Here is a 16239-nt window from a genome sequence, read left to right as displayed (position 1 = left end):
GTGCTGCTTCCAGTGCTGGGCGGCGCGGGGGCCAGGGCTCGCAGGAAGGGAGAGGCACCAGCCTGGCAAACGGAGGGCGCCGGTGCCAGCAGCCGGGAGGGAGGTCCGCAGAGGGGCGAGCAGCCGGTGCGCCCTCCCCGCTAAGGCAAGCAACGCGGGCGTCCGGGTGGGAGTCTGTGGGGCAGAGGCACAAGGTCAACTCCAGGTTCTACTAAAATAATTTAATAAGAAATATGGGGCATTTCGGAACGGGAAGCACAAAGCGTCATTTCTCCGAGGGGCCACCCCTCCCAAGGAAGTCAGGCCGCGGCAATGCTGCGTCTGCCACCAGGGGGCGCTGCGGCGCGGGTCCACGTGGCAGAGGTCGCGGCCTCCCAGCGGGAGGAGCCCGCGGCGCCACAGCGGCTGGGCCGGGCCAGGTCAGTCAGAGCTGTCCCCATCCGGGCCACTGTCCGGTGTGGGCGGAAGGAGGGGTCTCCGCCGGGAGCGCTTGCCGCGGCGCGGAGGCATTAGCAATCTCCGCTTCAGCACAGCTGCAGGCAAGATGGGGTGCAGTCAGGGGCACGCCCACCGCGGGAGGAGAGGGGCAGGGAGCCGGGGCAGGACACTCACCGGCCACCGTGTCCTGGCTGTCCGCGGAGGGCCCCCAGTAGATGCTCTCCCCTCTTCGGAAGTTTCGGTGCAGCCGAGTGCAGAGTGTGGCCAGCGTGAGCAGCACCAGCAGGAAGGTCAGGGCCATGGCCGCCCAGGCGGCCTCCTCGGTGCGTGGCGTGGGGCCCTGAGCTGCCCGCGGAGGCGCTGCTGCCCGCGGGGCTGGGGAAGCCTGAGTGGGGCAGGCACAGAGGCCGGGGCTGCCTTGCCCATGGGGCTCCAGAGCCTCTGTCCTGGAGCTGGCCTTGCTCTCGGGGAGCCCAGGCAGCACTGTAGTTTTACTCCCCTTATCTAAGGCTCCCAACAGGCGCTGCTGGGACTTCAGGCTCCAGGAGGAAGACGAGGCAGGTCTTGGGCCTGAGGGAGTGGGCTGGAGACCCAGGGCGGCCCGCAGCCCCCGCCTCTTGGCACCACTGGGAGAGAGCTGCCTGGGCCCTCTGGATGTCCCCGCAGTACCTGGGGGCCGCCAGCTCTGCCGAGCAGGGGCCAGGGCCTAAGGGGAGAAGACACAGTGGTGAGCCCTGGCCTGCTCACATAACCCAGTAATCTGGCTGCCCACCGAGCCTGGGCTCCCGCAGGCCTTACCTGGGCACACCTCCTCCCGCACAGCCCCGCTCCGGCAGAGGGAGGGGCCCCAGAAAGTCCGACCGAGTGGGGCCACTCCTTCTTTCTCTGTCTCCACCGCCGCCGCCTCTTCAACCAGTGGGCCCAGTGGGCGGCCCAGGCTGGCTCTATCCATGCCATCTCCAGGGCCACCCCCCAGGCTGTCAGCACCACGGGCTATGAAAGGAATCAATCCTTAGAGCAAAAGGGGAAGAGGGAGCGAGCTCTCGAATTTTCCTTCCCAGCATGTGGGGCATCCTCCTCCTTGCCCGACAGCGCCTTCCACCTGCTGCTTACCCGCTCCCGAGTAAGACTGGAGTCGGGGGCAAGCAGGGGCTTCGTCACCCACGTGTGAGCCAGGAGGGCAAGCCGGAGCTTCAGCCAGGGGTGGGCGCAGGGGTGGTAGAGGAAGCCGACGGCCTTGGCCTGGAGGAGAGGCACAGAGACGCTCAGCTAAGCCCCAGTCCCTCCCAGTCTCAAGTTCCCCTATCCTGGGGGCCAGTTCAAAGCGAGTCCCAGGATGGCCGAACGGTCCTTCCACCCTCAGGGCCCAGGAGGAACCCGGGTACTGCTGTGCACTCTCTCCTGTCTGTGCGTTCCCATCACCCCTCATCTCCACCAAGGGCTACCCTCAAAGGGACAGCCTGCCTGGGGAGCCCGGCCAGACGCACACCACACTCCTCAGCTGTCTCTCTGCACCTGCAGTGCAGTGAGGCCTCTGCAGGCGCACAGTCCAGACTGCAAGCGCCACCCACACGGAGACCAGGTCTTTACATGTAGGTTGGATTGGGGAGCAGTCAGTCCCCCAAGAGCTTCTCGATCCAGGGCGTGCAGGCAGCAGGTGCACAACCTCAGGACTGATTCTTCCTTAATCATGAATCATCCTTTGACTGAGTCAACCTGGTGCTAGCACTGAGCTACGTGCTGCAGCAGATGCAAACGAGAGCAGAGCCCATGTAAGAAACTCAGGGACAGCCACTGCGAGTGCAAGAGTAAACTAACGAAACTCCAACTGGTCAGCAGGGAAACTGGAAGAGACGGTTATGAGCATTACAGGAACTTAGGGGAGGATGGAGTAAAGAAGGCTGACAAGACCAGGTGAGATGAGGAGGCTGTGAGCTCTCCAGGGAGGCAGAAGCACCTGTGTGGTGAGCCAACCACCAACACCAAGAGGAACCAAGGGTTGGGAGAGGCCGGAAAAGGCTTCTTTAAGGTCTAACAAGCCAGACAGGGCTGTGTGAGGGAAGGAGCCTGGTAAGTGACAGGATGCAACATCTCTTGGTGTGGAGATAGGATCCCCAAACATTAGATATTGCAGAGGAAAACCCGATGCAGGGCCCAAACCCTGGGGCCATCCTCTGCTGCTTTCCCAGGCACATTAGCAAGGAGCTGGACCAGAAGTGGAGCAGCCGAGACTCGAAGCAATTGCCATTTGGGACACTGGGCGCCACTGCGCAGGAGTCGGCTTTACCTGCTATGCCACAATGCCGGCCCTAATGTCTCTTTTTTTCCCCCTCACTGGACTGGAAACTCTGAGGCCACCCACTGCTTATTTGCCTACCACAATGATGTTTGGTGAATTTGTGAATGAGCTCATTTAAACTTTGCCACCATGAAGGGTACTATTTTATCCCCATTTAGAGTGACAAAAACTGAGGCTTAGCACAGTTGCTTCGCCAGCCCAAGGTAAATGCCTGTGTCTCCCCACCTGTGTCCTCTCCAGTCTTGATCACGGAGCAACACGTGGCTCTCACCACGTACTTGCCCTGTTCATCACTACCTCCTGAATGCCTTTTCAATAAATACGCATTTATGTGTGGGGAAAAACCAACGAAAACCCAAAGGGACAAGAAAGTTCTCTGACTACAGGCAAAGATGACACTTGGAGAGAGGCAGCCGTGTGCAAGCTGAGCCTGCAGTTTGGGGCCTGAAACCCAGGACGCACGCCTAACAGGACACAGCCATGTGCCCTCCCTGGCTCTGTCACACCCTTCCCCCTTCACAGGTGGAGGCAGAATATCCGCTGGTACAGAAAACTGGGTCCCAGGAAGGCAGACTGCCCGCAGTCACACAGGGGGGTCGGAGCCTGCCATCGTTTTTTCCTGCTACCCTGAGCCCCGCCCCTCGGGCAGCCGCCTGCCCACACAGCCCGCTACTCCACTGCTCAGGGCAGTCCAGCAGGCCACCAACGTCACACCCGCATCCCATATCGGACTGCCAGTGGGAGTCCAATCCAGCACTGAGAAAACAGCAGAGGGTGGCCCAAGTGCCTGGGCCTCTGCCACCCATGTGGGAGACCCAGATGGAGCTCCTGGCTCCTAGTTTCTGCCTGACCCAGAGTTGCCTGTTTTTAGCCAACTTCTCGAGAGAACCAGTAGATGGGGCATTTCTCTTTCTCTCTCTCCCTCCCTCTGTTGCTCTGCCTTTCAAATAAATAAATAAATCTGTATTTAAAAAAAAAAAAAACTCTCCACAGCACTTCTGAGCACTGGGGCCTACAGCTCACCATCCCCGGGAACTGGGAATCGTGCCTCCTTCTGAGGGAGTGGTTAGCAAGGGAGCGACTAAAAAGAGCAGCGGGGGCGGTTCTCCCAGGTGCAGACGCTCGGTGGGTCTGTGACTGTACTCACCTGCGCTGGTCTCACACGTGTGTAGGTCACTCTTGGGGATACCTACATGGACAAAGAGGACAGCTTAGAGCAGCGGGGTGCGCCCTGTGTTGGGTGAGGAGGTGCTGGCAGGTCCCAAGGGCCACGCTGGGATGGAAAAGTTGGCTGCTGGGGCAGGAGGAACCGGCAGAGGTCCCCGGAGGGTGCGCGTGGGGCGCGGCCAGAGCAGGACCGGGCTCCCCTTTCACACCCCTCTCACCCTCCTGCCCTCCAGGACTCCTACCTGTGCGGGCAGAGGCCACAGGCCCTCCGGACAGCCGACTCCTGCCTCCTCCGCCGGCCCAGTCACCACCTGTGGGTCCAAAGCGACCAGCTGGGGCGCTGGCCTCGGCGAGGGCCCTGCCCGCTCCGTCCCCAGGCCCAGCCCGCCAGTACGGAGTCCCCTCCGAGCACGCCACTCCTTCCAGGGCGAACTTCTGGCAAAGCGCTTTGAGATCCCGGGCCCGGGTGGAAGGCTCCCCGGGAGCCGCTCGCCTTACCTCGCCGGGACCCAGGAGCCCCGCCAGGGCGGCCAGGAGAAGCAGCTGGGGCGAAGGAGGAGGCGGAGGCGCCATCCCAGCCCACCCGGGGCCCGGCTCGCCGCCCCGCCCTGCCCCCGCGCCCCCACGTAGACCCCGGTCGCGCGCGCCCCCGCCCCGCCCCCGCCCCGCCCCTCGCCCGCCCCCAGCAGCCGAGCGTGCGCGCTCGCGTGCTAAACCCCAAGCCGGAAAAGTTAGGAGTCTGAGCTTGGGGGCTGAGCGCGCTGCGGGGCAGGAGGAGGACCACCTCCCTCGCCCAGGGGTTGGTCCCCGCGCGGCCCCGTGGCCTGCGGGGGATTGTGGAGCAGGGGCGAGGGCGGGAAGTGGGACTCTTGGAGGTGATCGGCGGGCTCCTCTGGGACCCGCAACCAGGCTCCCCAAGGCCGACCTGCCGGAGCGGGAGCGGCACTTTGCTGCCCTAGCACATCAGGCCCCGGGGTCCCGAGGCCGGGGCTGGCCCGGGCGATGCTGCGCCACTCCCCCCCCCCCCCCCCCCCGCCACACACACACACACACACACACTTCGGCCTGCCCCGGCCCCCGCAGTCGTCGCTCGCCCGGCGGCGGCCCGAGAGGCACTGGCGGCCGTGAGGTGGCGAAGCGCCAGGCCTCGCCCTAACGGGACGCACCGGCCGGGCTTGCCCGTCCTCTGCAGGATTCGCAGAGCGAGGGTTGGGGTGTCCGGCCCCAGACCTCGGAGTCCTGCAGGAGCGGGTTACTTCCGCCGTCTGCCGCAGCCGCTGGCCCGCAGGGGCTCCCCGCCCTCCCGCAGGGCCGCCGGCGCCGGCGGACTCTCACCCCTCGCAGGGCGCCCCGCTCGCTCTCGGGGCCGTGGGGCTGTTCACACCGGTGAAGCCTTCCTCGCACTTTCCCGCTCGCCGGGCTCCTCGCGGGGCCAGCGGGTCGTCGCAGGGGTGCGGGCACCGTCGCTGTCGGGGGCCACCCTGCTCTCCCCTGGCAGCCGCGGGGAGCCGCCGCGAGCAGCGACGCAGGGTCTCTCCCGCCTGCCACAGGCCGCGTTGGGCCGAGGGGTGGGGGCCTCTGATGCTCGCCCCAGGCCCCCTCCGTACGCACCCTCCCCCTCGCCCCGGCCGCTTTCACCCTGCGCCCCTGCTTGTCGCAATCGCTGTACAAAGGGCCCGGGCGGGAGCCCTGTGGCTGCCTCTGCGGGGCCGCAGCCAATCCGAAGGGCGCCCGCCCGCCCGCCCGCGCCAGAGGGCTCTGGGCGCCAGGCGGAGCCGCGGCCACAGAGGGAGCCGGGCGCGGGGGCGGCCCGCTGCAGCCTGCCCGCCGGGGGCTCGGTGCCTCGCCATGCCGCCGTGGGCCGCTGCCCTGGCGCTGTGCCTGGCCGCTCTCACCCTGCTCCTCCTGCTCGGCCCGCGGCTTGGGCGCCCCTGGAGACGCGCCGTCGGAGCCGGGCCCCGGCCGCGGGCTCCGGGCCAAGACGGCGAGGAGGAGGCAGCCGGCGGAGGCCCCTCGGATCAGTCCGGCGACGGGCGCGAGCCGCTGCCGGGGGGCTGCAGCCTGCTTTGTAAGCCGTCGGCGCTGGCCCAGTGCCTGCTGCGCGTGCTGCGGCGCTCGGCTGCGTTGGGGCCGGCTCCGCGCTCCTGGCTCTCCGGGCCCCACCTGCAGACCCTCGTCCACTTCGTCTTGCCGGCCGGGCCCGGGCCTGAGCTGGCCCGGGAGTACCTGCAGTTGGCAGACGACGGGCTGGTGGCCCTGGACTGGGTCGTAGGACCTTGCGCTCAGGGCCGCCGGGTCACCGGCGCCGGGGGCTTTCGGGCGGTGCTGCTGGTGATCCCCAATGCGTGGGGGCGCCTCACCCGCAATGTGCTGGGCCTCTGCCTGCTGGCCATGGAACGCGGCTACTACCCGGTCATCTTCCACCGCCGCGGCCACAACGGCTGCCCGCTGGTCAGCCCCCGGCTGCAGTCCTTCGGGGACCCGTCGGACCTCAAGGAGGCGGTCACTTACATCCGCTTCCGACACCCTGCGGCCCTGCTGTTCGCGGTGAGCGAGGGCTCGGGCTCGGCGCTGCTGCTGTCCTACCTGGGCGAGTGCGGCTCCTCAAGCTACGTGACAGGCGCCGCCTGCATCTCGCCGGTGCTGCGCTGCCGCGAGTGGCTCGAAGCCGGCCTTCCGTGGCCCTACGAGCGGGGCTTCCTGCTCCATCAGAAGATCGCCCTCAGCAGGTGGGTGACGGCAAACAGGTGTGGGCCACGTCGCCCATTTCTTCTCGCACCTCTTCCAAATCTGTCGGAACGCCACAGTCTGGACAGCACTAGGGGGGCAGCTTTTTTTTTTTTTTTTTTTTGACAGGCAGAGTGGACAGTGAGAGAGAGACAGAGAGAAAGGTCTTCCTTTTCCGTTGGTTCACCCTCCAGTGGCCGCCGCGGCTGGCGCGCTGCAGCCGGCGCACCGCGCTGATCCGATGGCAGGAGCCAGGTGCTTCTCCTGGTCTCCCATGGGGTGCTTGGGCCATCCTCCACTGCACTCCCTGGCCACAGCACCCTGGCCACAGCAGAGAGCTGGACTGGAAGAGGGGCAACCAGGACAGAATCCGGCGCCCCAACCGGGAGTAGAACCCAGTGTGCCGGCGCCGCAAGGCGGAGGATTAGCCTAGTGAGCCGCAGCGCCGGCAAGGGGAGCAGCTTTAAAAGCTTTAAAAGCAACGGATGGGTTTAGCTGTGCTGCAGTAGGGACTCCTGCGGGGGGGCCCTGTCTCAGCCTCGGGTGTCCTAGCAACTTGACTACCTGGCCTGCCAGCCCCAGAGCGCACCTGCCTCCACCTGGTCCGCAGCTGAGGGCCAGGGCAGCGATGGCCACTGAATATCTGCGCAGAAGGTTTACTTACAGGCTCTGAGCCGGGAGATGTCAGGACGCAGAAGTGGGGACCCTGTTGGGATTTATTCGAACTCTTTAGGCCTACCTGATTTCGCCTGTTCCTAGCTGTGTATTCAGCACATTTAGTACAAAATATTGAAACAGAACTGTTTGACCACCAAGGTGACAGGCAAGACTTTGCCACGGAGAAAGCCCGAGTGACATTCCCGGCTTTTGCTAGGAAATGGCGGAATGAGATGGGAGACGTTCTGGCAACTGTGAGGGCTAGCGAAGGACCTGGGCTGTGGGGTCAGGCTCGGCTGCCTTCAGCCCTGAATTTCCAGCGAGCCCGCCAACCCCTTCGAGCCTCCCTTCCCTGTGCAGTTAAATGAAGTTGAGAACCACTCCATTTTTATTACAAATCGTTACATGAAAAAACAAAAGGGGAGGACGTGGCACAGAAGAGGCTCTCTGTAAATGGTGGCAATGGTGATCTTAAATTGTTACAGTTTGTTTGAGAGGGAGAGGGAGAGAGAGCCCACGCTCAGATCGGCTGGTGTGCTCCTGGCATGGTCGCAGCGCTGGGCTGAAGCCTCATGCTGGGAATTCGTCCCAGCTCGCTCTCATGCGGGACCCCCCGCTGCCTCCCAGGGGTTGCATCCACAGGAAACCGTTGAGGAGCCAGAGCCGGGAGTGGAGCCCAGGCGCTGGCCAGTGAGGTGTGGGCACCTTTTGCGCTAGGCTGAACACCCTCCCTGAGCTCAGCAACAGGCCAGGGCGCTGCCCTAGCAACCCAGAGCGTGGCGCAGTGCGGGGGCAAGGCGCCCTCACCTGGCTCAGCTGCCATAGTTTCTGTCCCCAAACGCCCTCCCTCCCCAGCCCACGCACTGACCCTGGCCACCAGCTTGGAGGGCGGGGTGAGGGAGGTGAGGAGGAAATCCGCCCTTCTGATGGAAGTGTGGGACCGAAAACTCAGGCGAGCATCTTTGAATGTTTGCAGGAGACACCAATCTCAATTCATCTGGCCAAGGCTGGAGTGGTTCACCCCAGTGTCCGGTCCCCCGCCCTACCTGCCTTGTCAGGGTGCCAGGCCCTCTCCAGGGGCCGCGGATAGCGCTCTCTGAGACGACGCAGCAGTAAATCAGCCCCTTTCCAGCTGTTTCCTCTGCTGGCCAGCACGCTCCAGAGCACCTGCCCGGCTATACCAAGCGGGGATTCTCTTGTCATCAGGACAGCACGTTTGCTTTCTAAAAAAGTGAAAGCCCAACAACTAACACAATTTTCAGTAAAATGAGACTGGTGGGGAAGGCAGGGCTTCTGTCTTTGGTTTGGATTGCCTGAGCCCATGCGTTCTTCTTCTTCTTCTTTTTTTTTTTTTTTAAGATTTGAATTAATTTACTTATTTGAGAGGTAGTTTCGGAGAGAGGGAGAGACAGAAAGAAAGGTCTTCTATCCACTGATTCACTCCCCAGATGGTTGCAACGAATGGAGTTGAGCGGATCTGAAGCCAGGAGACTGCAGCTTCTTCCAGGTCTCCCATGTTGGTACAGGGGCCCCAAGCACTTGGGCCATCTTCAACAGCTTTCCCAGGCTGTCGCAGAGAGCTGGATCAGAAGAAAAGCAGCTGAGATTTGAACTGGTGCCCATAAGGGGTTCTGGCACTGCAGGCAGAAGCTTAGCCTACTAAGCCACACCGCCAGCCCTGTTTCTTTTTTAAAGATTGAATTATTGGAGCTGGCGCAGTGGCTCACTTGGCTAATCCTCCGCCTGTGGCGCCAGCATCCCATATTGGCGCTGGGTTCTAGTCCTGGTTGCTCTTCTTCCAGTCCAGCTCTCTGCTGTGGCCCGGGAGGGCAGTGGAGGATGGCCCAAGTGCTTGGGCCCCTGCACCCACATGGGAGACCAGGAAGAAGCACCTGGCTCCTGGCTTCGGATCAGCGCAGTGCTGGCCATGGTGGCCATTTGGGAAGTGAACCAACGGAAGGAAGACCTTTCTCTCTGTCTCTCTCTCTCACTGCCTATAACTCTACCTGTCAAATAAATTTTTAAAAATATTGAATTATTTATTTGAAAGCCAGAGTTACAGAGAGGGGAATCTTCTACCTGTTGGTTCACTTCCCAGATGGCTGCAATGGCTGGGGCTGGACCAGGCCAAAGCCATGAGCCAGAAGCGTCTTCTGGGTCTCCCATGTAGATAACAGGGGCCCAAGTACTTGTGCCATCTTCCACTGCTTTTCCAGGCCATAGCAGGGAGCTGGAATTGAAGTGGAGCAGCCAGGACTCGAACAGGTACCCATATGGGATGGCGGCATTGCAGGCAGCAGCTTTACCTGCTAAGCCACAATGCTGGCCCCTCTTTCTTCTTTTTAATAAACACTGATGTATTTGAAAGCTTGAGAGAGAGAGAGAGAGAGAGAGAGGTCTTCCATCTGCTGGTTCACTTTCCAAATGGCACAACAGCCAGGACTGGGCCAGGAACTCCATCCACACCCCCCACATGGGTGGCAGGGGCCCAAATACTTGGACTGTCATCTACTGCCTCCCTAGAGGCATCAGCAGAGAGCTGGATGGGAAGTGGAGCAGCCAGGACTCAACCAGGCTCGCGCTGCAAGTGGCGCTTAACCCATAGCACTACAATGCCAACCCGGAGTTTGTTCTCCGAGGAGGGCTCAGGAGGTGATGGCTCCCAGCAGGTTCCCTCGAGAGGGCCTGAAGTGGAGGTGAGGAGGAGCACAGCTGTGGAGTCAAATGTCCCCAGGGCTGGGCAGGGACACAGGAAGGGAGGAGGAACCAGTTGTTGCCACCAAGGGATGACAACCCATGTGGCTCCACCGTCCCACATGCCTGCATTTTACATAACTGATTTTACATGACAGCCGTGAAATGGAAGTTTTTTGTAAAGTGCCAGCCAGCCCAAGAAAGCCTCTGTAGGCAGAATCTGGCCTGCTGGCCACTCTTGTGTGAATTCTGTTGTCAGCATGGTGTTCTCATTCTCCCCCCACTTCCCGCCCCTTCAACTTCTTGCTGCCAGGTACGCCACGGCCCTGCAGGACACAGTGGACACCAGCAGGCTGTTCAGAAGCCGCACCCTGCGGGAGTTCGAGGAGACCCTCTTCTGCCACACCAAGACCTTCCCCATCAGCTGGGACACCTACTGGGACCGCAACGACCCCCTCCGGGACGTGGATGAGGCGGCTGTGCCTGTGCTGTGCATCTGCAGTGCCGATGACCCCTTGTGCGGGGCCCCGGACCACACCCTGCCCACCGAACTCTTTCACAGCAATCCCTACTTCTTCCTGCTGCTCAGTCCTCACGGAGGCCACTGCGGCTTCCTGCGCCGGGAGCCCCTGCCGGCCTGGAGCCACGAGGTCATCCTGGACTCCTTCAGGGCCTTGACTGAGTTCTTCCGGATGGAAGAGAGGCTGAAAGGGCTGAGCAGGCGCCGAGCTTCATTCTTAGGGGGCCGGCGTCGCTGGGGAAGCCTGCAGAAGCGGGAGGTCTCTCCCTCTTCCAGTCTGGAGGAGAGCTTCAGCTGGAAGCGATCATACACAAGGTGAGACCTGGCCTGAGCCCCTCCCCCCGCCTCGTCCTTCATGGAAGAGCAGAGCTGGGCATGGGGGTGTCCCACAAAGCTGCTGAGGACTGCCTCGGGGAGCTCCCCGCTCAGTGCCCCTGATTCGGGCCCCTCTCTCTTAAGCTGGTCTGTGGAAAGAGATGGAACTTCCAGCAAGCTTGCACTCACTGTGCGCTGCACAAAACTGCCCAGGCTCTCGCTGGTCCAGCACCCAGGGCACTCCCGGCGACTGTCACCAGTCACTGGCTTCATAAGCCAAAGAACAGCACCTTTTAAGTCTACGGGCGCAGGAGAAAAATGCTCTTGGTAGCAGTGGCTCCAGGGAAACTGGGTTCATGCGTGCCAGTGCACCGCTCTGTCCCACACAGACAGCTTGGCGACCCTGGCTCTCGAGCAGGAGCCACTTGATGGAGAAAGGACAGGATGTTTGTGTCTCGGCCCCACTTCCCTCATTTGCTCTGTGGTCGGGGCGCTCTGCTGTGACTGCGTCGGCAGCTGTGGCAGCAGCCCCCGGGGTTGCGTGACTATTTCAGGCTTGGCCGGGTATGAGGAGGGCAACAGAGGCGGGCAGTGCAGTGCGAGGTTGACTCGGGGAGAACGTGAGCACCCATCTGGGCTGCTGAGGTGCATCTCGAAGAGGAGCTCTGCAAGTCTCTGCTGAAAGGGGGCTTTGGCCTGGGCCCCTGGGAGAGATGACAAGGGCACTGCAGGAACCAGCGGCGCCTCACACGTGGCCTCAGGACTCTGCTGCAGGCAGGCTCTCCGGCTCCCTAGGACGCTGGCTCCAGTACATTCAGGGATTCCTCCGAAATCGCCCACCAGAATAGTTGGCCTGAGATGAGGGCTTTATTTAAGTCAGTGAAAAGTACAGTCATAACCTAGCTTTCTGGAGAGTTGTTCCCTCCCTGGCACGACCACTAGCCTCTCCCTTTCAGAGCTAAGGGGACCAGAGAAGACAGAAGCACAGATCAGCGCTGACTCCCTGAGCGTGCTTTGTCTGCTCAGTTGTGCAGAAGGCACAAAAGCTGTTTTCAGGATCTGGCTACTCAGTGACTAAGCCGGTGTTTGGTTTCATGAGGAACAAACACTGCAGGCTGGAGTCAGATGCAGTGTACAGACTGATATACAGATCCTGCTTTGGATCGGGCCATGATGACGATGACTTTGGCAATAGGAGCTCTGGTCCCATGTGTTGCTAAAATTCCAAAGCTTTGCCCAAAAGTTTTATTTTAAATTTGTCATTGAGAAAGAGGGCACCTGTGTTGAGCTCAAAACAGCACAGTGCTATTGAAGAGAAGTCTGTGTCAAAAGCCACCTCCAAGGCTTGGTTTGGCCATGATTTCATGTTTGCACAACGCTGCCCCTGTCTTACTCATTTGTATCATATAAGAATCTCTCAACTAACTCCAGGAATTTAAACTGAAAAGCATTGAGTGTCTGATGTACATTATACTCTTGTGAAAAAATTCTCCCACCTCCCTACTTCTGCTCCTCCTCCTCCTGACACACTTCACCATTTCTGAACAGGAGAAACCGAAAGGAACTGAAATCTGAAGTTGCTCTAGCTGGTGAACCACCTTGGTTTAAGGCTTGGTGAGGGAGAATGGCGGACATGGGTCTCCCAGGCCAACATCCTGTACAGTGGGGACTTCAGCTGGTTGGGGGCTTGCAGTCCCTCGTGCCCTAGGTCAACTCAGCATCGACTGCAAAGTGGGAAGCAGCCACGTGGTCTTTCATGCTAAGACTTAAGGATCCCTGAGGGTAAAAACCTGGATAGTTTCTCTGGGCCAGAGACCCCAGGACTCTAGGTTGAGATTAGCTTTTGGAGAAATGGTGGCTCCCTTCTTAAAGGAGAGAGCTTGCCAGGGAGAATACTTTGCAGCTGCTGTCTTCCGGCTCTCAGAAGGATGGCGGAACAGCCTTAGTGCAGCTTCCCTGGGCCCGTTACCTAACTCCTGCATCGTCCTCCTCTGTGGCCCTCCTCCTGCCAGGTGTGTGTGCATTGCACATCCCCTTATCTTCCCATCACTGCTTGAAGACCAGGGCTGAAGAGCCCCTTTTTGCCAAGAAAGCGTGATTCCTGTTCAAGCAGGAAAAGGTCTGGGTAACCCTGTCCGTTAGCCCAGATTGGCGCTGCTTTGCTGAATAGCTAATCATGGAAACCAGCTGGAGGAGCCCCAGGCACGCAGTTTGGAGAAGGTGCAGCTGCTTGAACAAAATGGCAAGTGTGAGTTTGAGGAACCAAGAAACAGCCGAACACACCCCAAAGCAGTGCCACTGAGTGTTTGCAGGTGGAGGCCCCTGTACTTGTTTGCCCTTCTTTTGGTCTCTTCATTATTTGATAAACACCTGCAAGTGCTAAGGGGAAGAAAACAAAATCCAAAGCTTGGTGACTAGTTTCAGCAGGGGAGACCCAGTCCTTCGTGGATCAGAATGCAGGAAGCAGGCAGCTGTCAAGCTCTGGGCTCTGACATCAAGACCTGGCTAAACTCAACTCAATTCCCAGGAAGACTTAGTATGTCCTGTACTTACACAAAGGCTTCCAGGGTGGCTTGGCTGGAGATGGCAGTGTGAAAAACAAGTCACCCAATTCTCATTTAGAGAAGGCATCACCTCAGTTTTGAGTGAAGATGTTCTAAGACTTGATTACCATCAGAAAAGAGGTCTCAAGGCAGGAAGTGTCATCTTGGCCTTGCACACAACCTCAAAAGAGCCCCAGTCAGAAACTCCTCTGAACTCCTCTTCCACTAAAACCGCAAGATTCTTTGTCAGACAAGTTCCCTTCCTTTAGAAATGAACGTTAGCCTGAGTTCCTCTCCCTGCTAAAGCCAACAGATGCAGCTGGCTGGTTTGGGAGAACTTGATGACAATGCCAGTAAAGAGTATTGGCAAGTTTATAGGCAAGCCGCAAAGGATGACATCAGAAACTGATCCCACCAGTTGTCTGTTTGCAGAGATAACTTAGGAAGGCTTGAGAAGTTCTACGTGGGGAATGAGTGCCTCAGAAAGGCTTAAGTCCCATGCTGTCGGTGGGACAGTCAAGCTCGACTCCCCTTGGCACATACCAGAGAGATGTGTCAAGGGAAGGTGGCCCTGTCATCCGAGAATCTGTGAGCTGAAACGATGCTGAGCTCAGCTGTAGACTTCTGGCTAGGTTTTGGGTTTGGCTTCTCAGCCTTTCGGCTAAGATCAAGTGTAGGCTTGGGGTTTGAGGATCAGTAGACCACAGCCAGGATACCAGTGGGAGTTGGGAGATGACAGATTTTCTATGGAAATAAACCTGCCACAATGATCAAACCAAAAGATACCCAGTAAATAGGGGCCGGCACTGTGGTGTAGCAGGTAAAGCCAGCACCTGCAATGCTGGTATCCCATATGGGCACCGGTTCGAGTCCCAGCTGTTCCACTTCCGATCCAGCTCTCTGCTATGGCCTGAGAAAGCAGTAGAAGATGACCCAAGTGCCTGGGCCCCTGCATCCATGTGGGAGACCTGTTAGAAGCTCCTGGCTCCTGGCTTCAGATCAGCCCAGACCAGGCCCTGTGACCATTTGATGGAAGACCTCTCTACCTCTGCCTCTCAAATAAATGAAACTTAAAAAAAAAAAAAAGATACCCAATAAGTACGCTCTACTTTCAAGTGCTGAGGAAGAGCCAGTTTTCAAGGTAAGATAGAAAATTCACTAAATCAATGACATTCATCTATTAAAAACAAAAACAAAGACACCTCTGGCCCCTGCAGCCTTGCTCTGTGGGGAGGCAATCCCTTGCTCTGGTGATTACCAGTGTAGACAATAATTTCTATCTTGCCTCTAAGTAGTGAGTAGATCGCACTCCCTGCAACACTGGAATGTTTCCATTTTTCTATCTCCAGACACAAATCTGTGCTGTTTGTCTTCAGAGGCCCCTGTGTACTCAGCCGTGCTTACCTACCGTGCAGTTTCACAGCCTCCTGCACATCCTGTATTCACTGGTTGTTGTCTCACTTTTGTAGATCTAGCCTTCTGTCCCCTAATGCTAATCAGTGGCAGCTGTTTAATCAGCAACCAGACCTTCTGCTCTGGGCTAATAATTTCCCAGCAGGCTCAAAATTCCCTGATCATCAATGGTATCTACATAGAGATATATGTCTTTCAGTGGGAAATTCACATTTGAGTTTTGAACACAGTACTGAAAGAGTAGTTTGGAGATGTGGGTTCTAGTTTCTACCTCATCTATGACTTAAATGATCCTAAGAAAATTATTATTATTTTAAGATTGGTTTATTTCTTTGAAAGGTAGAGTTAGAGATCTTCCATCTGCTGGTTCACTCCCCAAATGACTACACTGGCCAGGGCTGGGCCAGACCAAAGCCAGGAGCCAGAAGCTTCTTCTAGGTCTCCCACGTGCGGGCAGGAAACCAAGGACTTGGGCCATCTTTTGCTGCTTTCCTAGGCCACAGCAGAGAGCTGGATTGGAAGAAGGGCTGCCAGGACTTGGGATGCTTGTTTGCAGGCAGAGGTTTAACTTGCTGCACCATAGCACCAGCCCTAAAAAAATTATTCTAGGAGTTGTTCCATATGAAAAGATTGAGATATATAGGCTGTCAGGAGATAATGAGATAGTAAAAGCACATACAAGTAGATACTATTAACCAAGTAGACTTGCAAGTTTATGTCTTCATCAAGTAGTTACTCATTAATCATCCCAACACCCAGCACAGTGCCCAAGATTCAGTAATGATGCAGGGGCTGGGGGCTGGTGCTGTGGCCTAGCAGGTAAAGTCACCACCACCAGTGCTGGAATCCCATATGGGCACTAGTTCAATTCCTGGCTGCTCCATTTCCAATCCAGCTACCTGCTAATGCACCTGGGAAAGTATGGCCCACGCACCCACGTGGGAGACCTGGAGGAAGCTCCTGGCTCCTGGTTTCAGATCAGCCCAGCTCCAGCCATTGTGGCCATTTGGGGAAAGAACCAGCAAATGGAAGATTTCTATGTCTCTGCCTTTCAAATAAGTAAATAAATCTTAACAAAAAAAAAAAAAAAAAAAAAGCAGCAGCTGCCGCTGTGGTATAGCTGGTAGCACTGCTGCCTGTTAACCAAAGCAGACATCCCACATAGGAGCTGGTTTGTGTCCTAGCTGCTCTACTTCCAATCCAGCTCCCTGCTAATGTGCCTGAGAAAGCAGTGGAAGATGGCCCAAGTGTTTGGGCCCTTGCCCCCCAAATGGAAGACCTGGATCAAGCGCCTACATCCTGGCTTTTGCTTGGCTCGCACTGGCCATTGTGGTCATCTGTGGGAGTGAACCCCTAGATAGATGATCTCTCCCTCTCTTGAAAGGAAGAAAGAGAAAGAGAGAGAGAGAGAGAAATCAAGATGGCTCAAGTGCTTGGGCTCCTGCCACCCAAATGGGAGATGGGGA

At 58.3% G+C, this 16239-nt stretch overlaps 2 protein-coding genes across 5 annotated transcripts; one reads left to right on the top strand and one right to left on the bottom strand.

Annotated features, from left to right (window-relative positions):
• Positions 1 to 211: 211 nt before the first annotated feature.
• Positions 212 to 5550, bottom strand: TP53I13 (tumor protein p53 inducible protein 13). 4 transcript variants are annotated; one of them, XM_062175345.1, is made up of 7 exons: positions 5240 to 5550; positions 4147 to 4215; positions 3885 to 3926; positions 1552 to 1680; positions 1237 to 1431; positions 613 to 1144; positions 213 to 533 (listed from the first exon to the last, which is right to left on the bottom strand). In XM_062175345.1, exons 5-7 carry the CDS (start codon positions 1393 to 1395, stop codon positions 421 to 423), a joined length of 804 nt encoding a protein of 267 aa, XP_062031329.1. In that variant the 5' UTR covers positions 1396 to 1431; positions 1552 to 1680; positions 3885 to 3926; positions 4147 to 4215; positions 5240 to 5550; the 3' UTR covers positions 213 to 420. The 4 variants fall into 4 exon arrangements, with proteins under 4 accessions (XP_062031327.1, XP_062031328.1, XP_062031329.1 ...); XM_062175342.1 differs by lacking the exon at positions 5240 to 5550 and adding an exon at positions 4403 to 4504; XM_062175343.1 differs by lacking the exons at positions 1552 to 1680; positions 5240 to 5550 and adding an exon at positions 4403 to 4504 and having other exon boundaries at positions 212 to 533.
• Positions 5551 to 5714: 164 nt separating this feature from the next.
• On the top strand, positions 5715 to 15869 carry ABHD15 (abhydrolase domain containing 15). The gene is made up of 2 exons (XM_062216433.1): positions 5715 to 6633; positions 10296 to 15869. The coding sequence occupies exons 1-2, from the start codon at positions 5753 to 5755 to the stop codon at positions 10819 to 10821; spliced, it is 1407 nt and encodes a 468-aa protein (XP_062072417.1). The 5' UTR covers positions 5715 to 5752; the 3' UTR covers positions 10822 to 15869.
• The last annotated feature ends 370 nt before the right edge of the window (positions 15870 to 16239 follow it).

This window comes from Lepus europaeus, chromosome 18, assembly GCF_033115175.1.
Source record: "Lepus europaeus isolate LE1 chromosome 18, mLepTim1.pri, whole genome shotgun sequence".
Classification (NCBI taxonomy): domain Eukaryota; kingdom Metazoa; phylum Chordata; class Mammalia; order Lagomorpha; family Leporidae; genus Lepus; species Lepus europaeus.
The sequence above is the reverse complement of the archived record's forward strand: the minus strand, read 5'-3'. Positions and strand labels throughout refer to the sequence as shown.

Excerpts from the sequence above, each read along its gene's own strand:
- TP53I13 (XM_062175342.1), bottom strand. The coding sequence starts at position 4,477 with ATGGCGCCTCCGCCTCCTCCTTCGCCCCAGCTGCTTCTCCTGGCCGCC. Across the intron at positions 4,216-4,402 it reads GGCTCCTGGGTCCCGGCGAG|GTGGTGACTGGGCCGGCGGA; the intron begins GTAAGGCGAGCG and ends TTGGACCCACAG. Across the intron at positions 534-612 it reads CAGCCAGGACACGGTGGCCG|CTGTGCTGAAGCGGAGATTG; the intron begins GTGAGTGTCCTG and ends TCTTGCCTGCAG.
- ABHD15 (XM_062216433.1), top strand. The coding sequence starts at position 5,753 with ATGCCGCCGTGGGCCGCTGCCCTGGCGCTGTGCCTGGCCGCTCTCACC. Across the intron at positions 6,634-10,295 it reads CAGAAGATCGCCCTCAGCAG|GTACGCCACGGCCCTGCAGG; the intron begins GTGGGTGACGGC and ends TCTTGCTGCCAG.